The sequence below is a fragment of the Corvus kubaryi genome, unplaced genomic scaffold, assembly GCF_017639235.1.
Source record: "Corvus kubaryi isolate FWS band 111438036 unplaced genomic scaffold, C.kubaryi_AGA036_p1.0 78, whole genome shotgun sequence".
NCBI lineage: Eukaryota > Metazoa > Chordata > Aves > Passeriformes > Corvidae > Corvus > Corvus kubaryi.
Genome location: NW_024582065.1, coordinates 4,819,130 through 4,839,614, shown reverse-complemented (window position 1 = coordinate 4,839,614; position 20,485 = coordinate 4,819,130). Strand labels below are relative to the sequence as shown.

Below are 20,485 nucleotides of genomic sequence, written 5' to 3'. Positions count from 1 at the left end.
AAAAAAACTGATGTGAAAATGCAGTGCCCTTGAAAACAGGCTCATACAGAAGCCAAAGAACTGTATCAGCAGCTGGAACAAGGCCACTAGACCTTAAACCAACCTCTAAAACCTTCAGAGGAACTTTTCTAGAAGGTAAGTCTAAGCAACAGAATGGCTGAGCGCAGAACAATGGTGTCACTGAACACAGTGGCAAGCAGGGATGAGTGCAGTGCATGAATTATCAAATCCCCAGCAAAAAGAACAAATTGCTTTATCTCCACTAACAGAAATATGCATGTAGCAAATATTCTACTTTCCTCAGTTACACTTAGATGGCTTTGTTATTCTCAATATTCTTAATGAGCAATGGGGTTGAGGATGGGTGCGGGAACACATGAAAAATTAAAGAGTTTCTGTGCTTGCAACTGCTGGGAAAAACAAAGGAGTGTCCAGGCACAGCCATGCATTGCACGGCTCCAGGGTAGGCATTCAGACCTGAGCTGAGAATGGCAGTTCTTGGCTTGGTCTGGCGCAGGGAGCCAATTGTGGAGGAACTGCTGCTGCTGCTGGTGGTTCCCTCGCCCTTGCAGGTCAGCTGCAGGGTAGAGTCCTGCCCCGGGATGGTGATGGATTTGGCGGTGGAAGGAGGCCTGTCATCAGAAGGGAAGGAGGTTACAGACTGCCAGGCAGGCAGCAGGCATCGTTCTGCCTACCCCACCTTTCTCAGCAAGGGGAAGCTGGCAGCTCTAAACAGCAGCTCAAATGGGATGTTAGGTTTTGTTTTCCTACATCCAAGACTGGTATCTTCCCTACCTTGGACTGCATTACAAGAAAAATCATATTTTTGAGGTAAATTAAGGCAAAAAGGAACCATTAATTCATTTATACAGGGCAACAGGCTCAGAACTTGCACTGTCCTCCAGGACACCATCCAGAGCTGCCCCTTCCCCGCCAACATGTGTCCACTGGCCAGCTGGCTTCACAAACAGGAACCAGTTTGCTGTTGTCCCACTCTCAATTCCAGCTTCCTTTCTGTTACACCTCTTTGGCCAAAATGAAACCTTTTATCCCAGCAACCCTGTCCCCCGATTGCACTTTTACAACAGTTAAATAACCTTTCCCTTTTTTAACTGACTATTAAACTCCTTTCTAGTGAAATGGAAGTGTTTTTCCAGTGTCATAATTATTTTTCTGGTTTTCTGCAAGCTCGCAACATCGCTTTGTAAATGCTGACTGCAGGGCAGAGCTGTGAGTGCCTGGAGCCCCCCTCCCTTCCTCCAGAAGTGCTTTTGGGTGGAAGCCACAGCATGTGCAGCGTGGCAAAGTGAATATTCCTGTTGGAGCCCAAACCTCCCTGTAACCTGAAGTCTGAACTGGAACTAATGGATTGTATGACGGTTTTTAAGTGAGGAGTGAGAAATAAAAACTTTTATTTGTCTCATGCAGAGCTCTGAGGGAAGATGTTACATGAGAGGTTGCAGTATTTTGGGAGAGAGAATATTTATTGTGGGCAGCCGAATGGCTATAAAGCTTCCAGGAAACTCACAGCATGCCTTCACCAGGAAAAAACACTCCCTACTCACGTTATCAGTGATTTGCATGCACCCAGGTGCTTTGGGGACTTTGCTTCACAGGTTTTTAAGGCTTTTACAACCTTAAGCAAGCAAACTGTTCCTGCAGCAGCTGTGGGAGCAGCCCCTTGGTCTGTCAGCTCAGCTGCTCTGCCCCTTCCAACAACCCCAGCAGGAGAAGGTTCATGGACTGCTGCAGAAAATCAGTGCTTGGAAGTGATTTCCCAGCACAGTTTAATTCCTGCCTACCCCTCTAATGAGTGTCATTTACCAGAAGCTCTACTGATCAAGGACTATTCCACATGCAAAGCTTCTATTTTTAGATATTTGCACATCATCAACATAAAAGAGAAAAGTGGGAATGACTGCAAAAATCCTTTAAGAAAATTAGGAGGTTTGACCTTCAGACTGAATCTACTTACATTAAATGGATATTTATATCCTATTCTGTGTAATTTTCAGGCATTCTAACAGTGGGACTTGCTTCCATTGCAAAGGAGCAACAGGTATTTTGTCAGACATTATTACCAGACATCCTAGTACCCTAGATTTAAAACATCTGTTACTGCTATAAAGTTATAGTTTAAGATATTAAAAACTTCTTTATTACACTTCCTTCTGAAGCAGAAATTCTTCAGAATCAGATGACACTGATTTTGGGTTTAAAAATATCAGAAAATGCTGCAGCACTATGAAAAACCACTCACAAAACAAACCTACCAAAAAGTATGCAGCATTTTTAACAAGAACTTGAGCTAACTTACACACTTCAAGCTAGCTCACACCTTTTAGCCCAGAATACAACTGCTACAAGAGTTGGCCTCAAGGTAAAGCTTTTTTCTCTCATACTGTTGGGAGGCAACATGAAATATTCCTTTGGGTGCGTGGCAGCCCTGCTGTGTAGTCACACACCTTCCAGCACACCACAGCAGGGCTGGGATTGTGATACTGCACTGTAGTGTGAGGGAAGATGTGGCCAGGATATTTCTTAGTTGATTCACCAACAATTCTTTAAGCAGCAAAACTGCTCCACAGCCTAACTGTACTTATGCTTTCCTATCATTATGCATTAAAAAACCCCCACATTACTGCAATTTCTCTGCTAATTAATATAAGTTGTGAGCCCTGTAGAAAAAAAAAAATTAAAGTGATTCAGCCTCCAAGTATTTTTGTTGCTGTTTCAATCTGAGACCTTTATCCCCCATAATATGTACTGAAGCATGTCCACTTCCAAGACTGTTTTCTTTATTGACCTTTCTCCTCTTGGAGGTCAGTGAAACCAACCCCAGAGCCATGAGAAATTCTATCCTTCAGGCAAAACATGAAGTTCGTAATCAAAATCTACTGGTTTCCAAAACCTAAGTTGCACCAGCAGGGAAAATAGTGTGCACAGCAATAATCAAGCTGGGAAAGCCAGAGCAGAGAACAAAACCAATTAACAGCACAGGCTGGCTATACTTTTCTGGCTGATTCAACCAGTTTTACTGTACTTCCTAATATCAAGGGCATCTTTTCCCCTCTCTTCATCAATTTTAGTGTCTGCCCAGAATGGGGTACACCCAGGAACTCACGTTTTGAAGCAGGGGTCCCCAGAGAGCAGGGACATTCCGATCGTGACCTAGAGAGGGGACACAAGGCACATCATTAGCCATGCTGCACTGAGCTCCTCACTTCACAACAGCCAGGAAGTCAAGGGCTAGGTGTAAACATCAGCAAGATCTAGCTCCTTTCCCAAGCAAATCAATTTCAGGGACTTCACAAAGTATTTTCCTCCCTGTCCCAAATCCTTAGCATCAGTAACTCCAAGTGGCAGTGGTTCAGCAGGACACCAGCTGGGCCAGGCTGACAATGCCTCGTAACCTTTTCCCTCCCTCCCGTTCCTGGTTTCTTTGTCAAGGGTCACTGCTCGGCCAAATTGATGCCAAATTATCAAAGGGCAACTTTGATAATGGGAAGCTTCCCAAGTCAGTCAAGCAGCACAAAAGCAAAATCCTGTCTCTGTACATAACAGGACCTTCTCTCAGGCCTGGCACTGCTCTCTGATCTTCCCAAAGTCCTGAGTAGGATTTCTACTGCGTAAGTACTAGCTGTTGTACCTTTAGGATGGAGTTGTCCTGTCGGGTATTCTTAGTATCATATCCTTCCAGCAAGCAGCAACGGACAGTGGATCCAGAGCCCGCAAATTCTGCCAGATTTAGATCAGCAAAGCCCAGCTGTAGACAAGAAAACATTGGAGGGGAAGGTGAGGGAACAGAATTTACTCCATAAAGGGATACACAGTGTCACACAGACCAAAGGGAGAGAGCACATCTGTGAGCAAGGGCAGAAACAGGAGCCAGGACACAGAGTGGTGGCTGTGAAGATTCCCTGTTCTTGAGGATGGGCAGGGTGACATTCCTAATCCCAAGACAGATGGGCACTTGGAGGCCTTCAGGAAGCCAAGCCCACATGGAGGAAGGGTGTAGAGTAGTGGCCAGGACAGTGTTAACCAGCCTGCAGCCATTGCATAACCAAGGACATGGAAGGCACTAGGTCAACGATGTGGAAAAAACAGAATCACACATACACAAACATAATAAGGCACTCTTTGTATTGGGCCATCCCAGAATGCAGTGGAGCATGTGAACCAGGAGATGAAAGGATATTGTTACAGGGGAAAGTGACACCATACTGAAAAAAACAACTGAGACTTTGGGCACAGAGAGCTGGAGGCCCAGAGCCATGTGGCACTGCCTGTGCCTCGCCCTTCAGAGGCAGCTGCTGGGCTGGGCAGCTCCCGGAGCACTCCTCCTCAACACTGCTAAGGTTTAACTAGTAAGAGGTATGTTTGACGGGCAGAAGGGAAGAGAAATATTTGGAGAGATTTCGTTGTGAGCTCTCTAAATCTTCTCTAACAAATGGGAAGCAAACAGGGAAGGTGACAAAGCTGAAGATCACAGGCATTTTCAAAAAGGGCACTGATCCCTCCAGAGTAAATAAAAACACAATGAAGAGCACCTTTGTTTTCCTGCCCTAATCCCTGGTGTATTAACACAGTGTCTCAAAGGAAAAGTTACAGCTTCTTTTATGCAGAGCTTTAGGAATAGAAGGCAGTTGAGTCTTATCTCATCTGATCAGGAGGACATGCTGTACTCCGTACTTGGCCAAAACATCCAGGTGTGGAACATCTGCGTCACATCAACAACAGCTCAGCTCCCAGGAGAACAGGGCGCACAGGTGGAGCAGCAGCGGGTCATTCTGTGCTCTGCAGCACATCCCTTCTGCCCTGCTGTTGACAGCTGGATGACACAATGAGAATCCCAACAGTAGCACCATACTAAGGAATTGTGGTGCCTCCGTCAGCTGAGGGAGCTGATAGACAGTCACAGCACAAAACAGTCACTGCCTGAGGAACCCTGGCTCCCACTATCCCAAGTGAAGAGTCTAAACCACAGTCTGCTCAAGATACAAGATTGAGGGGGAAACAGCAGCAAGATTAATATAGCTGCTTCCTTCATCCCATTCTCAAAGGGGAACTTCTGATGGCAAATGAAAAAAAAATAGGATAGAGAGGGAACCTTTTATCAGCAAAAAAGAAGGAAAAAAATAACCTTTCACCCTCTCTTCTCACTTCTTAAGAATTCCATTTAATGCAAGTGTTTCTTCAGCCCTTGCTGCAGAAATTTCTCTGTCTCTTCTAGCCAAGGGCTATGCCGTTTGTTAATTATTCACAGATAAGGAAAAAAACAGTGAATTTTTATCTCTTAGAGATAAACAGGATAGAGGAAAGCCACAGAGGGAGATGTAACCCATCACTGTGACAAGGACACAGCACCACCACACTAGGAGAACAGCACAGCACAGGGGTGGCCCAAACCCAGATCCCTCTTCCTCCACCACAGCACTAAATTCTGAGAGGAGATCGACACTGGAGCACAGAGTGTGGGAGAACCTACATGGTATGCTGAGGTCAGAAGCTCTTTCAGGAAGCAGACTCCCAGTATATAGAGGAAAGATCCCTTAACAAAAGGATGTTTTCAGATATAACCTTTCAGAATAGTTTCCTCAGTTTTCCAGCCAGCTGATGGTGTTTCTTCCAGCTCATGGAAAGAGTTTCCGCTTTATCAGTCCTTCCTGTCATCTTCCGCTCTGTCACCCCTGACACCGAGGTGACAATCACGTCAAACCCAAAGGTGTGCAAGTCACTGGAAACTCTGCCTGGAGCACAAACAGCCCCATCACCCTCAGTCCCTGCTGACAGGGGACCAGGTACAGAGGGCATTCATAAGTTTCATTTTCCTCTGCATCTGCTGCCATGACGGGAGAAGTTCTCAACTGAATTAGGATAGTTTAAAGAGGTGGGGAGTCATGGTGTAAAATGGGAAAATAGTTGCATGGACATGCACCACAGACTTCTGCTAGAAACATTAGGAAGCCCAAATCAATTCTGTCACAAGGACCTGCCTGGAACAAGCCTGGTCCACAGGGCAAGACTGCAATCACTCTGTCTGGTGTGGGATCCCTCATTTCTGAGCTGCTTCAGATCACCCTCGTGGAGAACACGTCTGTCTTCTTCACAGGAGACCCAGCAAGATACTAGCCCAAGAGATGACAAGTACTTGAGATTTGGTCTCCAGTTCTGGGCTGGAGAAAATCAGTCTCTTTTAAATGCCACTAAACACAACTGGAGACTGAGCAAAAAGGAAGGAGGTTAGAACATGACCTGAATAAGCTCTCCAGGTTAACTCCACCATAGAAATGTGCTTTCAGGCTTCCTTTAATTCTGCCTTTCCAAATCCTGTTGAAAGCTTGAGGATGGACATTGCAGGAGGCATAGGCTGATGCACTTACTATGTCTCTTCCTCCAGCTATGCTGCTCTCCCTGGACATGCAGTTCTGCAGAATGAATAACTTCCCCACAGTGTGAATTTAGTGAAAGAGAAACTGATGGCCCTAGAGACCATGTCCTAATTAGCAACAAAAAAGGAACAATGTGGGCAGCCACACTGCCTTCTCCCACCTGGCACAGCAGAACACAGGAGCTAGTGCAGTACACCCTTCACAGCCAGTTGCCTCCATGGCCTCAGAAAGGATATTGATGAGAAGGAATTCTTACATGGCTGTGCGTGACCAGAGCGTCTGTTTATTAGAAACCAGCACAGTGACTCATTTTCAAACAAACATGATTTTGGGTACTGTGTGACTTCAGTTTCCAAGCCAACATTGTCTCTTCATCCAGCAGAGGAGAAGGGGGTGGCCCATTGTCTGTCCCACAGCACAGGCAAGAAAACGCGGGGAAGAGAAACCAAGACTAAGATCCCTGCTGATCCATTTGGCTTTTGCTTTGATGTCTCCTGTGCTTTGGCAGGCAGTGATTTCTGCTGTAGGCTCCTGCCTGCACTACTGAGGCAGTGAGGTGCCTGCTCCAGCCCCAGCTGGCTGCTGTGCTCTGGAGAACAGAACTGGAGTCTGTTTATTAGAGACATGCTGCCAGAAGCCAGAGAGTTCACATCTGACTCAGAACTTCCCCAAAGTTTGAGGACATACAGATCATCTCTCCAACCCCCATCTCAAATCCACATCCAGTGCAGTCTGGATCCTGTCCCAGAAAGTCAAGTTTTTTGGGAAATCTCTTAACTCAGACTTAAACTAAGAACCAATGAGCATCTCTCCAGATTGGCCCACTCAGCAGCCACTGGTTTCTGATGGGTGTATAACACTAACAGGAGACAGGACCATGATTACTCTGCTACATTTGCCCTTTCTGTGCTCTTACCTTTGAGTAGGTTTTTCCGCCCTTCAGCTCCTATATTGGGAGACAAAATAAACAGGAAAAGCAGCTATTATATGTGCTGGGGCAACAGGGGGAAAGTCATTACTCAGTCCTGGAATCTGCTCTCAGGATTCACAAGCCTCTCTCTCAAGGGTTACCACCACCTTGGTCGCTCCCACCCTCCATCAAGGACTCTTCCTGGAGAAGGAGGCTCTGTTCCTGCATGTCCTGTCTCAAACAATCTTTCCTTCTCACCACAGTCCAATGCAATTTTTCTTGCTGCCAAAAAACAGCCAGTAATCCATTGCCAATACACTACTGGTGGTACTACCTGCCAGAAGCAAAGCTGGATGCTCACCTTACGGACAGACACTCGGCAGATGCAGGGGTCCAGGAGTCCTGTGGCAGGGTTGGCACTCATTTTACACACAAATGTAAATTTCTTTTTCCAGCGGACACAGTTTTCCTGAACTTCCTCTCTATGAGAATGGAAAAATAAAAAAGAAAAAAAAAATCAAATACAGGTACAAAGCCAAATCAAGATCAGCTATTAAGTAAAGATCCTCTGCAACAGCTTGGTTCACCTGAAACTGCACCACACAAAGGTGTTAGCATCAAGCTTTTCACTAGTCAATACAGGTAACCTGTAACCCAGGTTACAGAAATACTAATCATCTCATCAACAGAATTTGCCTTTAAAACTCTCACAAGCTCTCTGACATTTCCTGCTCAGCTGGTTTAGCTCATTCACCATCCGGCCTGGATGGAGCAAATCTCCATACCCAAACTGGGCTGAAGGTTCACAAGCTTATCTCCCTCCAGCGTGTCTGTTTGTACAGCCCCTGCACAGCAAATATGCTGCGTGCCCTGGATGGCCTGTCCTTCCCTGCTTCTCAGGCTGGGACTAAGCCAGTGACGATGGCCAGCTCGAAGGAGGACAAAAACCATGTGGTAACGCTCGAGGTGCAGGCAGACAGGGCCACACCAAGCAAACACTGCGCTTCAAATCCTGCAGGGGTTCAGCCAGGGAAGAGGTGGTTTTGCTTGCACAGCTTCTAAGCAGACCATCCTGATCTCCAGGGCGAGTGGAGAAGGAGGAAGAGAAGAAGCCTTCCTGAGCGCAGGAATCACTTCAGGTACAGCTCTGGCTTCCACACAGCCCTCAGGGGACGCTGGATTTCACCTTTCCAAGGAGGCTGGTTCAAAGGAGCCTGGAAACAAGGTGTGTGGGTCCTTCCATGGGGCTCTGGTTTCCTACTGAGCCTCTGCAGGACCTGATCCATTTATGGCTCAGAGCTTGGCCCTCAGCCAGTTCAGTTCTCAGAGTAATGAGGCCAGGGGGAGGAAGGGAAGGCACTGCTGACAGCTGTGAGCAAGCAAGTTTGACTCTTTATCTCTCCTCCTAGCACAGGACAAAGGGGAAAGGGCAGCTGATAAACTGTTTGCTTTAGCAGGGAAAGGGAGGCTTCCCACCATCTGACCCAGGCATGGTGTAAGCCAGATGGATTGGTGGCAAAGGGGACAATGATCAGCCTTGGTAGTGTCTCAGCTCCTGGGAAGGAAGGGGAAGAAGCTGTAGCTCACATTGCCATTAGGGCAATCTCGAGGTGAGCCCAATGGGACAGATCCAGGGACTCGATCCTAAGCCAGGAGGTCCCTGCTAGTCCTCCAAGACATTCTGTGGGACCAAATGTATGAGCCAAGGCAGACACAGAGAACAGAAAAGGAGTACTTGACAAACAACTGAAACCTGTAATCCTCTGTAATGCAGATAAAGGCTGATCATCCCTGTTTAAAACAAGAGAAAACAGAAGGCAACAATTCCTTCAAGGTAGAGAACTTAAAGCCCTTCCAGACAGAACTCAGGCTCACTACTGAAGGCAGTAAAAAGTGAGACATCTAAGTGCCAAAATTACCTTTGAATCTGGGATTATTAATTCAAGATGAGATCTGGTTCTCATTACTCCACTCAACTCACCCCAGCTCTCTCAGACAGGAGAAGAAACACATCCAGAGGGATTAAAAAGGTTTTACCTATAATAAAATATTCGCCATGCCTGACAAATTAGGCATGTGGCATTTCAAATATGCCTTAAACCTGACTCAATAATAGGCATCTTAAATGACATAAAGGAAGGAAAGACTCAAGATACAGATGAGAAAAGGTATGCAACAGAATGGAAAACCACCTATTAACACGTGCTTCAGGAAGACAAGGCAGGTACAGGGGGATGCAGGAAACACTGAATATTTTAGCAGCATTAGTCATCTTGAAAAGGAACTGCTATTTTCTAGAAAGCAAGGCTAATGCTAAAGCTACTACCGACACCAGAGCTCCAAGTGGATGCTAGAAGGCAGCTACAAGTGAAAGATGTTCAATCAGACAGCAGCACACTGGTGCACACCTTGTTCCCAGCCCTGGTAAGAGCTCTAACTCCTGCCAGACGAGAGCATTCATGGGACTAAGCTCCAGCTCCCAGATCTCAGAGCACATGCTCAACTCCCACAGCTGCAGGATCATCAGTGGGATCACGGGCTGCACCAGTACGAGAGTTTCCTTACTCAGGAGTTCTTGCTTGTTTTACAATGCAGCCATGATTAAGCATCTGGTGGATGCTGCTAAGTCCAGTGAAGGCTAATTACTTCAAATCGTGGTAAAAAGTACTGATTAGCAATAAAGAGCTCCATAGCTAATTTGCCTTTAGCGTAAGCTCCTCTAACAGACATTCTACTTCTTATTAAGGATGTACATTGGCTTTCCAGAACTGCTGTAGATACTACACAGTGCAAGAGATTAGGAAAAGGATTTGGGGGTGTTATGCTACCCACAGCACTGTAATAATGAACCCGAGCTGCAGGTGCACACATAGCATGGGGTTTTTATGTCTTTGGAACAGTCTGCACAGGGCAAGAAGGAGTTGATAAGACAAAATCCAGAGCTGCTTTCCAGTCACAAGTTTCAGTAATTCAATAATGAATTTCAACCTTTTTTTTTTTTTTTTTTTTTTAAACTTTTAATGGTGAGGCCTGGGTCTGTATCATTAGGCAAGCAAGCAACAGCTCTATTGTTTCAAACTAAACTCTAAAAAATTAGTTCCACATTTCCAAAAGATGGCAAGTGGAGAAGCAATGGGCTTTGCCTATCCACCTCCCTTCAAGCTATCGTTCGGCTGGTAATTAGAGAACACTAAAATAGGGACAAAAAGAAGGAGAACTCAGATGATGAGCGGTTTTGTATTTAGCCCTGGAATATTCTCTAATGTACAATTAGGAACCATCATACAGAAACAAAAAAACACCCAAGAAGCATGATGAGGGCTGCACCGAGAGGCGTTTTCTTCCATCCTAATCACAAGGCAACTAAAAGTAAAGCAGAAAGGAACAGCTTAAAACCAGAAGTGTCTAATTTTAAGTTTTACTCTGTATTTGGAGAACCAGAAATAGTTCAGACCAATGCCAGGTCTAGATGCCAATTCAATGGGTCTTCAGAAGTTTTATTTTAAAAAAGCTGTCTGTATTATTTTGCAAAAAGACTCCCAGAAGGTTGAATCCCTGCCAAGCTAAGCTTTGCCCTCTTCTGACTTCAGACTTATTCAAAGCTGTGTAATTACTCTTTCCAGACCTAAATATACCTCCTCAGAATAAACCAGTGGAATCCTGTGTCAGCTTTTGTGAAAAGTGGAATTTTGGAAAGAGCTTCCTGAGTTCTTTTAATCCTGGAGCTGCTCATCCACCTCCAGCTTGAGGAACAGTTTTCTGCATTCCTCATCTACCATCCTACCCCTCGAGAGAAGATTTACCAGAAAAAAGAGCAGCTGGAAGATGCTTCACCATAGCATGGTGAGAATTCAAGTAATAGGAACGACGCACAGCAGGGACCCACTGCTTTACCTGTTTTTGGAGAGGCAGCAGTGAACTCAGGGAAGCCTCCAAGGCCACTTTGGGTTCAGATCTCACACACAGTTCTGGAGACAGGCAGAAAAACACACAACAAACAGACCTTAAAGAAGAGAGGTTTCCCAACCGTGATTTTAGTGCCATGGACAGACTAGCACTGTTACAGAAAGCCACAGGGCTCACTCTGAATTCAACTTGGTAAAGCAAACGCTTCTAGAAAAAGGCCACGTATACAACCCATGCTACCTTGGGCTACTGTGAACCTCTTTCCCACACGAAAACCCAGCTAATGAAACACTAGAGCAGAGATTAAAACTTCTATTTACAGACTCAGAGCTGAGTTGTGGGTATCAACCTTCCAACACACCACCTGCTGAAACACTTTTTGCCTTGCTGAAGCATTTAGAAAAGCAGATGTTTCAATCTTACTTTATGGCAGTTGCACACATAAGACAGTGTGTCATAAAAAGGTCACAGCCTTACTGGAAGGGCTGCAGCAAGAAAAAATAGTTTTTAATATCAAATGTTTCAGCAGAGCAGTGTGTCTCAGTCTGATGTTTCATGCGCAGGGACAAACGCAGGAAAACCTCAGGCTCAGTGGGACAGTATAGAGATAAGCACACACGAAGAGCTTCTTATTCAGATTTACTCCTGCTTGTTACACAGAGGGGAAGGGTAAGCTTTCCTATTTCTGATGCTCAGTCCACATGCTCACTGTTCCCTCTCTGAGATGTGGATCTGTGTCAGAGCCTTCAAGCAGAACTAATCCCCCTTGCAGCAGACCTAGTCCTCTGCACCCTCCTCCCTGGTTCACCACTGCAGCAGGAGCAGCAGCACCTTATCTGTTAAGGCACAGGAGAGATAAAACCATTTTAAAGAGGCTGCCAAGCCAACTCCCAGCTCAGATACTTTTAAGTGCAATGAAAAACAGCCCTTCAAGGGGCCCTGACACCCACCAGCAGTGGGTCTTCTGAGGAGTAAGGGAACACAATCCCTGCAACGCAGGTACAATCCCCTCAATCACAGAGAGGGATAAAGAAACAAAAAAATCACATTATTTCAGCAGATTGCACCTGAAAGGAATCTTCTACATCATTTCTTTACACAGCTCTGCTTTCATCTGCAGAGACACTGTTAAAACATTTTCATCTAATCCCCAGCACTTCCAAAGGCTGAATTAGAGCAGAATCACTGACATTCCCTTAGCTTGGCAAAGCCTGGAACAATCCTGCATTTTGCTCCAGAGAAGACAGTTACTATTTTAACCAGGTTTTCCAGTGCAAAGCTGTAGGAGAGACCTTTGGTAAGGGCAAGGAAAAATTCCTGAAAATCCTGTTTTGAAACTGACTTTCTAAGATGCTCAGGAACCAGTATTCACACCCCAGCGTTCCCAGCACACCAAAATATATCCTATCCTACTAACACAGCAGGTCCTGCTACAAACAATGCCTAATCACTGCCTGTAAAACACAGGCATTACAGAAGTGGGTGAACAGACATATGCAATACAAAGCAAGTCCTCATTTAGCCATTAGCTGGTTTAGATTTACAATCCAGAACCTGCAGGTATCTTCAAATAATGGGCTTAGGACAGGGCACTTCACTGCATTATACACACTATTAAAGAAAAATGCAGCTCTGAGGCTTTGCCATCCAGATGCCTGGCAAGGAAAAGGAGAGAAAACCACAGTGAGCAGGATGCACTGTGGGCAGACAGCACAGGAACAGGTCACATCAGTAAAGCTTAGGGCTGCCATGATCCGTTTTATGTTGTTGTCAAGCTCATGGAGGCCAAACACAGGTAGGAAAGCAGAAGCAAACACAATGCAGCAATAAGTGCTGGGAAACTCAGTGGAAACACATCCCAGGAATGAGAAGCGACCCACCATATCCTTTGGGGGACATCATACAGAATCATAAAAACTAGCTGGATATACAATGCATGAAATCCTAGTTTAACCTAGAGGTGGACATATGCTTTGTAAGTTTACACAGAGGGGTTTTGCTCAGGTCTTCCCCGAGCAGAAGCACTGCAAGGGCTGCAGGGAACTCCCAACAATAAAGTTACTCTGCTGTGCCTGAGCTTACATCACTGGCCAGAACAACTGCCAACCCAAGGAGCTGGACGTCTCCCTCTGCAAACAACCCCGTATTCTCCAGCTGACAAGTGCTAGTTGTTGTTCAGTAGACATGAGCAGTTATGATGGAAAAATGGCTCAGAGACAGATGATGCAGACTGTGTTACTGAGAGAACTAAGCAAGCCTTTGTCACTTGAAACAAGTCTTATTTGGATGTTTTACTGCAAGTGTTTTAAACAAGGGTTCAGCAGTAAGGTCACTGCATCTACCACCTACTCGCAAAATTAACTTCTGAACTCCCAGAAAACCCATTCCAATGGCCCATGGTGAAGAAGGACACCTACCCACATCTCCCTTGTGGCACCATTTTACACCTGTTTAGTTCTTCATTTGCACCAGAGCAGTGATATGTAAAGGCTCTCAAAATGCTAAACGTGTACGCCAATGCTTTTAGAATGAAGCAATTGCACAACCCAGCATTTTTCAGGGGGAACAAGGCAAGCTCCAAAACTTTTGTAGGGCTTCACCTGCTGTCTCAGTTCTACCTCACAGCCAGAGACAGACATACATCCACTTCTGCTGTTCACTGGCAGCTGGGGAGGTGGGGAAGAGTGAACGGGAAAGGAAGAGTAGGGGAAAGTCAGCTCAGGAAATCAGATTCCACTTACGCTGTTAAGAGCACAGGCTGCTTAATCCCTACTTGACTGGACATGAGACAAATACAGGAAAAAGGATTAATGGCAAATGTACAGGAAAAAAACCAAAAAGCTAATGGAAGAAACCTCAGTCACAACTGAGAAACCAAGGTAACGAACAGTCAAGGAGGCTTCACTGGGGGACAGGGGATGATGATGACAGCACCAAGTATGTGAAAGGCAGCTGAGGAAAGAACTGGAGCAAAAACAATGAGGTGAGCGTGAAATAAAAACAAGATTCAAAGAATGATTTAGAAATCATCCTTAGGACTAAACTGGTATCTAGCAGGCAAGGTATTGACTTTTTATGGCTTTAACCTTATTTCCAGAAGAAGCCTATTTCTGTAAAGCACAGCTTTGGAACTGTGTGTTACAGTTCCCTCCAAGGCAGTGATCAATCTTGATAAAGGTCCACCAGTACAAGCCAGGGAGTGATAATCCCTCCTGGAGAACAGGGGTGGCAGTCAGTCAATCATCAGAACAAAACCTTCCAGCATAAGCATTCCTAGTTGGGTATTAACAGTTTCTCTGCAAGTAATTCAGTCACGTCTGGACTCCAGTCACATGAACCCAGACGTGTCTTTTGTAAGCGACAGACATGAAATGCTGCACCTCATGCACTATGTCCCATAGGCAAGAGCTTCCCGGTGCAGTGCAGCCCATGTGCTCCAGATCACTGCACTGGGTAGCCAGGCTCTCCAGTACATTCAGGGCTTCTCAAACCATTGGGGGTTATTCCAGAAGAAATATTTCCAACCATTCCTTGTACCTAAATCTTAAAACTATAAAGCTCCTCCTAACATGAACTATGTTAAAAATACTATGAGAAACGAAACAATGGAGGTTATTAAAAAAAAATCACATGCAGCTGGTGACCAAGTGCTACAGGAGAACCTGCATAAGGGAACAAAAATTGTGCCAAATGGAGAAAGTAAGTCACAGAAAAAAGACCCTTTAGAACTTAAGCTAAAGAACAAGTCAGATGAGTTTTGGAAGGGTAAGCAAGGGTGGAGCAGGGAGAAGGCATGAGGAAATAATTCTAACAGACTTGGCTGCAAGCAGCAAGGGATAGGTACGTGGCACTTTAAAGATGGGACATGCCTGGCAGAGCCACTGTGCTTTAAGGTATTTGTAATTTACATTCTGTCATCTTGAAGCAAAGAAGAAAAGCTGGACATCAGGAAAACAAATCCAAGAAGGGAGTGTAACAGTAAATGCTACGCAATACAGCTATTGTTACACACTGTGCTGAAGGCAGACCAACCCAAAGCAACACATATCCAAGGACTTCTTGCCACATCTACAGAGCACAAGCTCTTTTTGGTCTGAGGCCAGGGATGTGTGCCAGCAGCAAAAACATCACAAGCAAAGAACCACCAAACTCTTAAGCGTAAAGAAAGGAATAACTGGATAGATGACTCGCTTACTAAAACACAAGTCGGTAATAACGTGCATATTAAATGCTGAAAGACGCATTTGCTTTTTTTGAACTCTCATCATGCACTGAGTCACCACACCAACTCCTACTTCCATTGTTCCGACAGACTATGTCGGAGCTGGGTTAGCCAAGAATGAGCCATGTGCCACGCTGCCAAGCTCACCACCAGTGCTTTCCTCCCGTAAGTAAATCCACAAGGATTTAATTTGTTTTAAAAAAACAGAGCGGGTCTGCCCTGCAGATTGCACTTGAGTCTGCCCAGGCCAGCCATCAGCTCCCACACTCAGGCTGTTGCATGTCAGTGGTCCCTTCTCCAGCCTGGCTCACTTGTATTGTTCCCCTTGCTTTGTGCTGCAGAAAACTGGGCTACCTTGCAGTTCACACCCAGCATGCTCTGAAGAACTTATCTAACTCTGGGCCTAAATACCTCTTAGGTCTAATGGTCCACAACTACAACCACTGAACAATCAAATGTGCATGAAACAGGCATGAGGGCAACTTAACTAAGTCACCTCTTATGAACTCTAACCTGTACCTCCTGTCCAGGTTAGACTTGTTAGTTAGTTAGCCAGCTAGACTTACAGAGGGATGAAAAAACCCAAGCTGAGAGAATTCCCTGTTACTGGGGGATGGAAGGCACAGAAGGAGGGGTGTTCAGGCTCATTACCAACAACTGCACAGTAAACCCCACAAAAGTTAAAACAGGGTAAAAAAAAATCCCAACTCTTCCAGGGCCTGTTGGCCCTTTAGACAAATCACAATTCAAACTTCCCCTGTGGTTCTAACAGATCGAGGATCTAAAGCTTCAGAAGGTCCCAAACACTTCAAAAAAACTCTAAGGTTTGCTCTGTACAGATGCTTACAAGATTAAGATAGAAGAATACACTAAATTTTCGAGTCAATACATGTTTCTGTATCACACCATGGCTTTTCTCAAAAGACTTTTCACTTCTGGTAGACCACAGATGTAAAATGAATACTCGCCGACTATCCATTGCTGGTGTATTTATAAACTTTCTTCATCCCCTAAGTGTTAGCTGTCATTCTGAGAGATTCCAGATTTGCCTTTTGCTGACTAAACTTAAACTCCCAGTGAAGAAAGACAGCAACATGAACTCCACCAAGGAGAACTCTTATAATGTGCCTACCTCACAGGGCACAAGACATGGCTATAACTCTGCATTACAAGAAAGCTAGCTTTGAACACAAGATGCTCTTATGAAGAAAAAGCTACTTATAAAAAAAAAGCTACCTTTCAAAACCAAAGAAATCAACACTTGCCCCCCACGATGAGGAAAGCCCAGACATGCATGGGTCAACCCAATAGTCCAAGGCTTTGCTGGATAGTAAATCCGGCAAATGAAAACTCAGAAGGGCATCAACACAAGACTAGGAACATCATCACTAACACAAGTGATGTGCAGAGACAAATGTTTTTGCCTCTAAGGCAGATTTAGGGCATGTGAAGACATACTGATGCCAGAATAGTTAAGAGACTTTTTTTGCCAATATCAACCCTGTTTCAACCAGAAGAGTTTGCCAATGTAGCTGTACCAGAGAAGTCTTTATAGTGCAAATTAACCTGCACATGAGGCCAAGTTCATTTCTGGAATAATTTCATTAATATCGTATGATGTAACATCACTGCAATTTGGCTCGAACATGCTGAAGAGTCTTTCAGTAAATAAGCTGCCTGAAGTCAACCCTGGTGGCTAAAAGTAGGTTTAGTTACCCAAGAGGTAACACCCAACCATGCTCAGACGTGTTTCCCTATGAGTCACTTCTATAGAGTACATATTTACTCAAAACAAATACAATATCCCAGGAGAAGGCCCTTTATATGTTAACAGCAGCTTTTTCATTCCAGGATCAACACAGGTGTTTTATGATAGCTCCTTTATGGAGGCACCATTCCACACTACAAACCAAGTCACTGGTTTTACAGACAAGGTCCAAACACGTTCTCCTCTCCATGAACCTCTGCCCCTTCCATCAATATCTATCACTGCTGTTTATCAGCAAAAAGGCCACTCAGCAGGAGAGGTCTGCAAATTACAAGAGGCTGCTGAGCAAAGCTTGTTGACCCCTGACTCATCACTGTACTAGTGGTGATGGGCTGGGACTCCTAAATCTGCCTCTCCCAGCTCTCCTTTCTCTTCTGCCCCAGTTTCAGTGTCAGACCTGGTGATATGCTGGAGTGACAGTGCCAGCAAGACAGGAGAAAAAACGGTCTGAGACACAGCAGTTAGAGCTGATTTTGCTTCTCTGGAGCCACAGCTGCAGACAAACACAATTCTCTAAGAACAACCAATACCTCATGGTGCCACTTGTCCTAACGAGAGAAAGGTAATTTCATAAATTATGTATTGTTTAAAACCAGAATATGGGAGAGCTCTGCGCTTAGTGGCAGCAGCCAGTGCTGGTTAAGTCCTTGGGAGATGTCAGCACGGGATCCCACTGCAGGAGCAGGTTTCTGAGGATCAGAGAGGCTTTACCTCCCCTGTGACTGTCACCACAAGCTGTATTCAGACACGCTCCCTTGATTCTCCCCTGCTGAGAGCAAATGACATTGGAGATGTACTGCATCACTCTAGAGGGAAAACAACATGCAGGTTTGTTTTGAAAGAACAGATGCACTTGCACTTACAGCAGGAAAAGTCATTGCTATATACCTACATCAGAAATGGACCTTAAAGAGAACAGGAGCCACAGTATGATCAGTTACTCCCTATACAGCACAAAAACAGTGTTCAACAAAGCAGAAAGGCAGCAAATGACAGAAACAGTTGCAGGAAATACACTCCTGCACAGCACAGTTTCCCTTGCAGCAAAAGGTACTGCAGGCTACTGAAGGTACAAAATGAGCAGCACCGCACTTGAAAGAATTTGACATTTATGTAGATGCAATAGCCTGGTGTTACCAGAACAGGCCACTGACAGAAGCCAGGGAAAGCTTTCCTACAGAGAGGTTACTGCATAATTAATCTGTAACACAGGCAAGCAGACTACCTCTGCTCAGCCCTTAATGCTTAGTCTGGAAGCAGGATGCTGCTCTAGCTGGGGCTGACTGGTTACAGCAAGGCTGCCTAAGTGCGAATGTTATTGCTCCATTTTGGAGCAACGGAGCATTAACAGCTCTGGAAAAATTGCTGAATTATAAATATCTTACATGCCTCCCTCATATTCTCTGACATGTAGGCACAGCCTAAGAGAGGATGGGAAGAACAGGAACTAGCAGGAGAGATAAACATGATGGAAACACACCAAACTGGAAACCCTCTCCTCAACCTACACAGATGCAAACAAAAACCCACTGAACACCATGATGCCACACCCAACCTCACCTTTGCTGTTTCAAGCATGGATAAAGCCTCAAAGTCTGATACAACGCCAGGTTAAAAAAAAAAAAAAATTCTCTATGCTAGGGTTTTTTCCAGACAAGTGTTTCCTTCTTCCTCTCCTGGCCATTTGCATTTTTATTTCAATGAGCAGTATTGTCCCTTAAAGACTGGAAACAAAAGTGACCGGACAGAGAACAAGACAGCTGGAAAACATTGTCAGGGTTCACTCTGGCCTCCCCATTTTGTACTTCTCACACTCCCAACTTGCAGTTCAGGAGAAATGGAAACGCCATTGGCAGGCAGGAGCACAGGTAGGCAAGCACTGACCAGTCCTTCATGTGGCAGCTGGCTGAGTGAGTCTCTGTTGATCATTAACCCAATAGCTATTAGTGAAACATCTTGTCACAGTCATTTCATATGAAGTTTTATTCTGGAAGCAAAATGGAGGTATGTGACAACCCCAAATTGAAACCCTAAGGCCACATCCGTTTCACAGGATTTTCTATTACAGGTTCCTTCATCTGCTTGTTCATTGCAAAGCCAGGCTGGAGCATAGTGCTTGGTAATTTTTGACAGGCACTAAACAAACCTTACACTTTGTTTTCTACATTTGGTACACTGAATGGCAAGAAATGGGGATTTGCCTCACTGAGGGAAACATGCAGCTCTAGAAAGCTCCAAAATAAGCTTTAGTTGCTTATTTCAGAGATCACATTCCAGGGTAGTTACCAACCACATGACCTTTGTAGGTCTCTAAAGCTGCATCACTAATTAGTGCTGCAGCTTTCTAGCCCTTCCAGGACAGTAAATCCACATATTCTCTTCCTTCCTCCCATATAAGCCCTCACAGTGCTTTCAAGCTGAATGGACAGAGTTCATTTCTTATTTAAAATACAGCATACAGCAGTAAAGGTATTTTTAGCTTCATCCCATCTCCTACTACAACGTGGACCTCCTTCAAGGCCTCCTCTCACCAATGAAGTAGGATAAATCCAGCCAAACGAAAGGCATAATCCTGCTCTCTTGCCAGCTCAGCTACTCGCTATCTGCAGGGAGTGGGGCTGCTATATGCAGAACATACTGTCTCTTCCACACTTACCTCCTCCCAAACCTTTAGCCTCCATGTGCTTCCTCTTCATTTTCTTCCTCATCCCCATAACTCCACCCCAGTTCCTCATCTTGGCCTTATCCACTGAGCTACAGGGGCGACCCTTGAGAAGCACATGACAACGACATCCACGACAATCAGCGATTTCCAATTGTGCACAACAATTCCCCTTCTTGCTCATCAGATTAAAAACACACCAAACAAGAAGGCTGTTCATGCAGTGAACACAGGCACAACTGTTTGTCTAGTGGGAAGTGCCTTTCAAACCCAGGCACTAAAATGAGATGCTGAGTCCCACTGTATGGTACCAGAGGGATCGTGATGCCAAGTCCGGAGTTACAACAGCAACGTGCATCGTGTCTCCCAGCAAGTGCACTTGGCACAAAATGAATAAACTGCAAGGGGAAAAAAAAAAAAAAGTCTCTCATCCTGCAGGGCAAGCAGCTGGTACTGGGGTGGGCTGAAACATCCTGAAATAACACCTGAAACGATCACCTTTACAGCACGGATTACTGACATGAGGTCACAGGACGCTACAGAAGAAACATGCAGATCCAAATGTTGGTCCAGGGAACTCCTAAAGGCTTCTGGTTATTACACAGTAACCCACAGCTATGAAATG

At 45.1% G+C, this 20,485-nt stretch overlaps 1 protein-coding gene across 2 annotated transcripts in view; it reads right to left on the bottom strand.

Moving 5' to 3' along the window:
• Positions 1 to 20,485, bottom strand: part of FAM102A (family with sequence similarity 102 member A) — a 37,600-nt gene that overhangs the window by 8,730 nt on the left and 8,385 nt on the right. Inside the window, exons 1-6 of one of the 2 annotated variants that reach the window (XM_042052187.1) lie at positions 8,489 to 8,512; positions 7,664 to 7,784; positions 7,309 to 7,338; positions 3,650 to 3,766; positions 3,125 to 3,171; positions 478 to 632 (exon numbers count right to left, since the gene is read on the bottom strand). In XM_042052187.1, the coding sequence (XP_041908121.1) occupies positions 478 to 632; positions 3,125 to 3,171; positions 3,650 to 3,766; positions 7,309 to 7,338; positions 7,664 to 7,726 (412 nt within the window). In that variant the 5' untranslated portion in view covers positions 7,727 to 7,784; positions 8,489 to 8,512. Of the gene's footprint in view, positions 1 to 477; positions 633 to 3,124; positions 3,172 to 3,649; positions 3,767 to 7,308; positions 7,339 to 7,663; positions 7,785 to 8,488; positions 8,513 to 20,485 lie in introns of those variants that run through there. The other variant, XM_042052186.1, reaches the window with a different exon arrangement.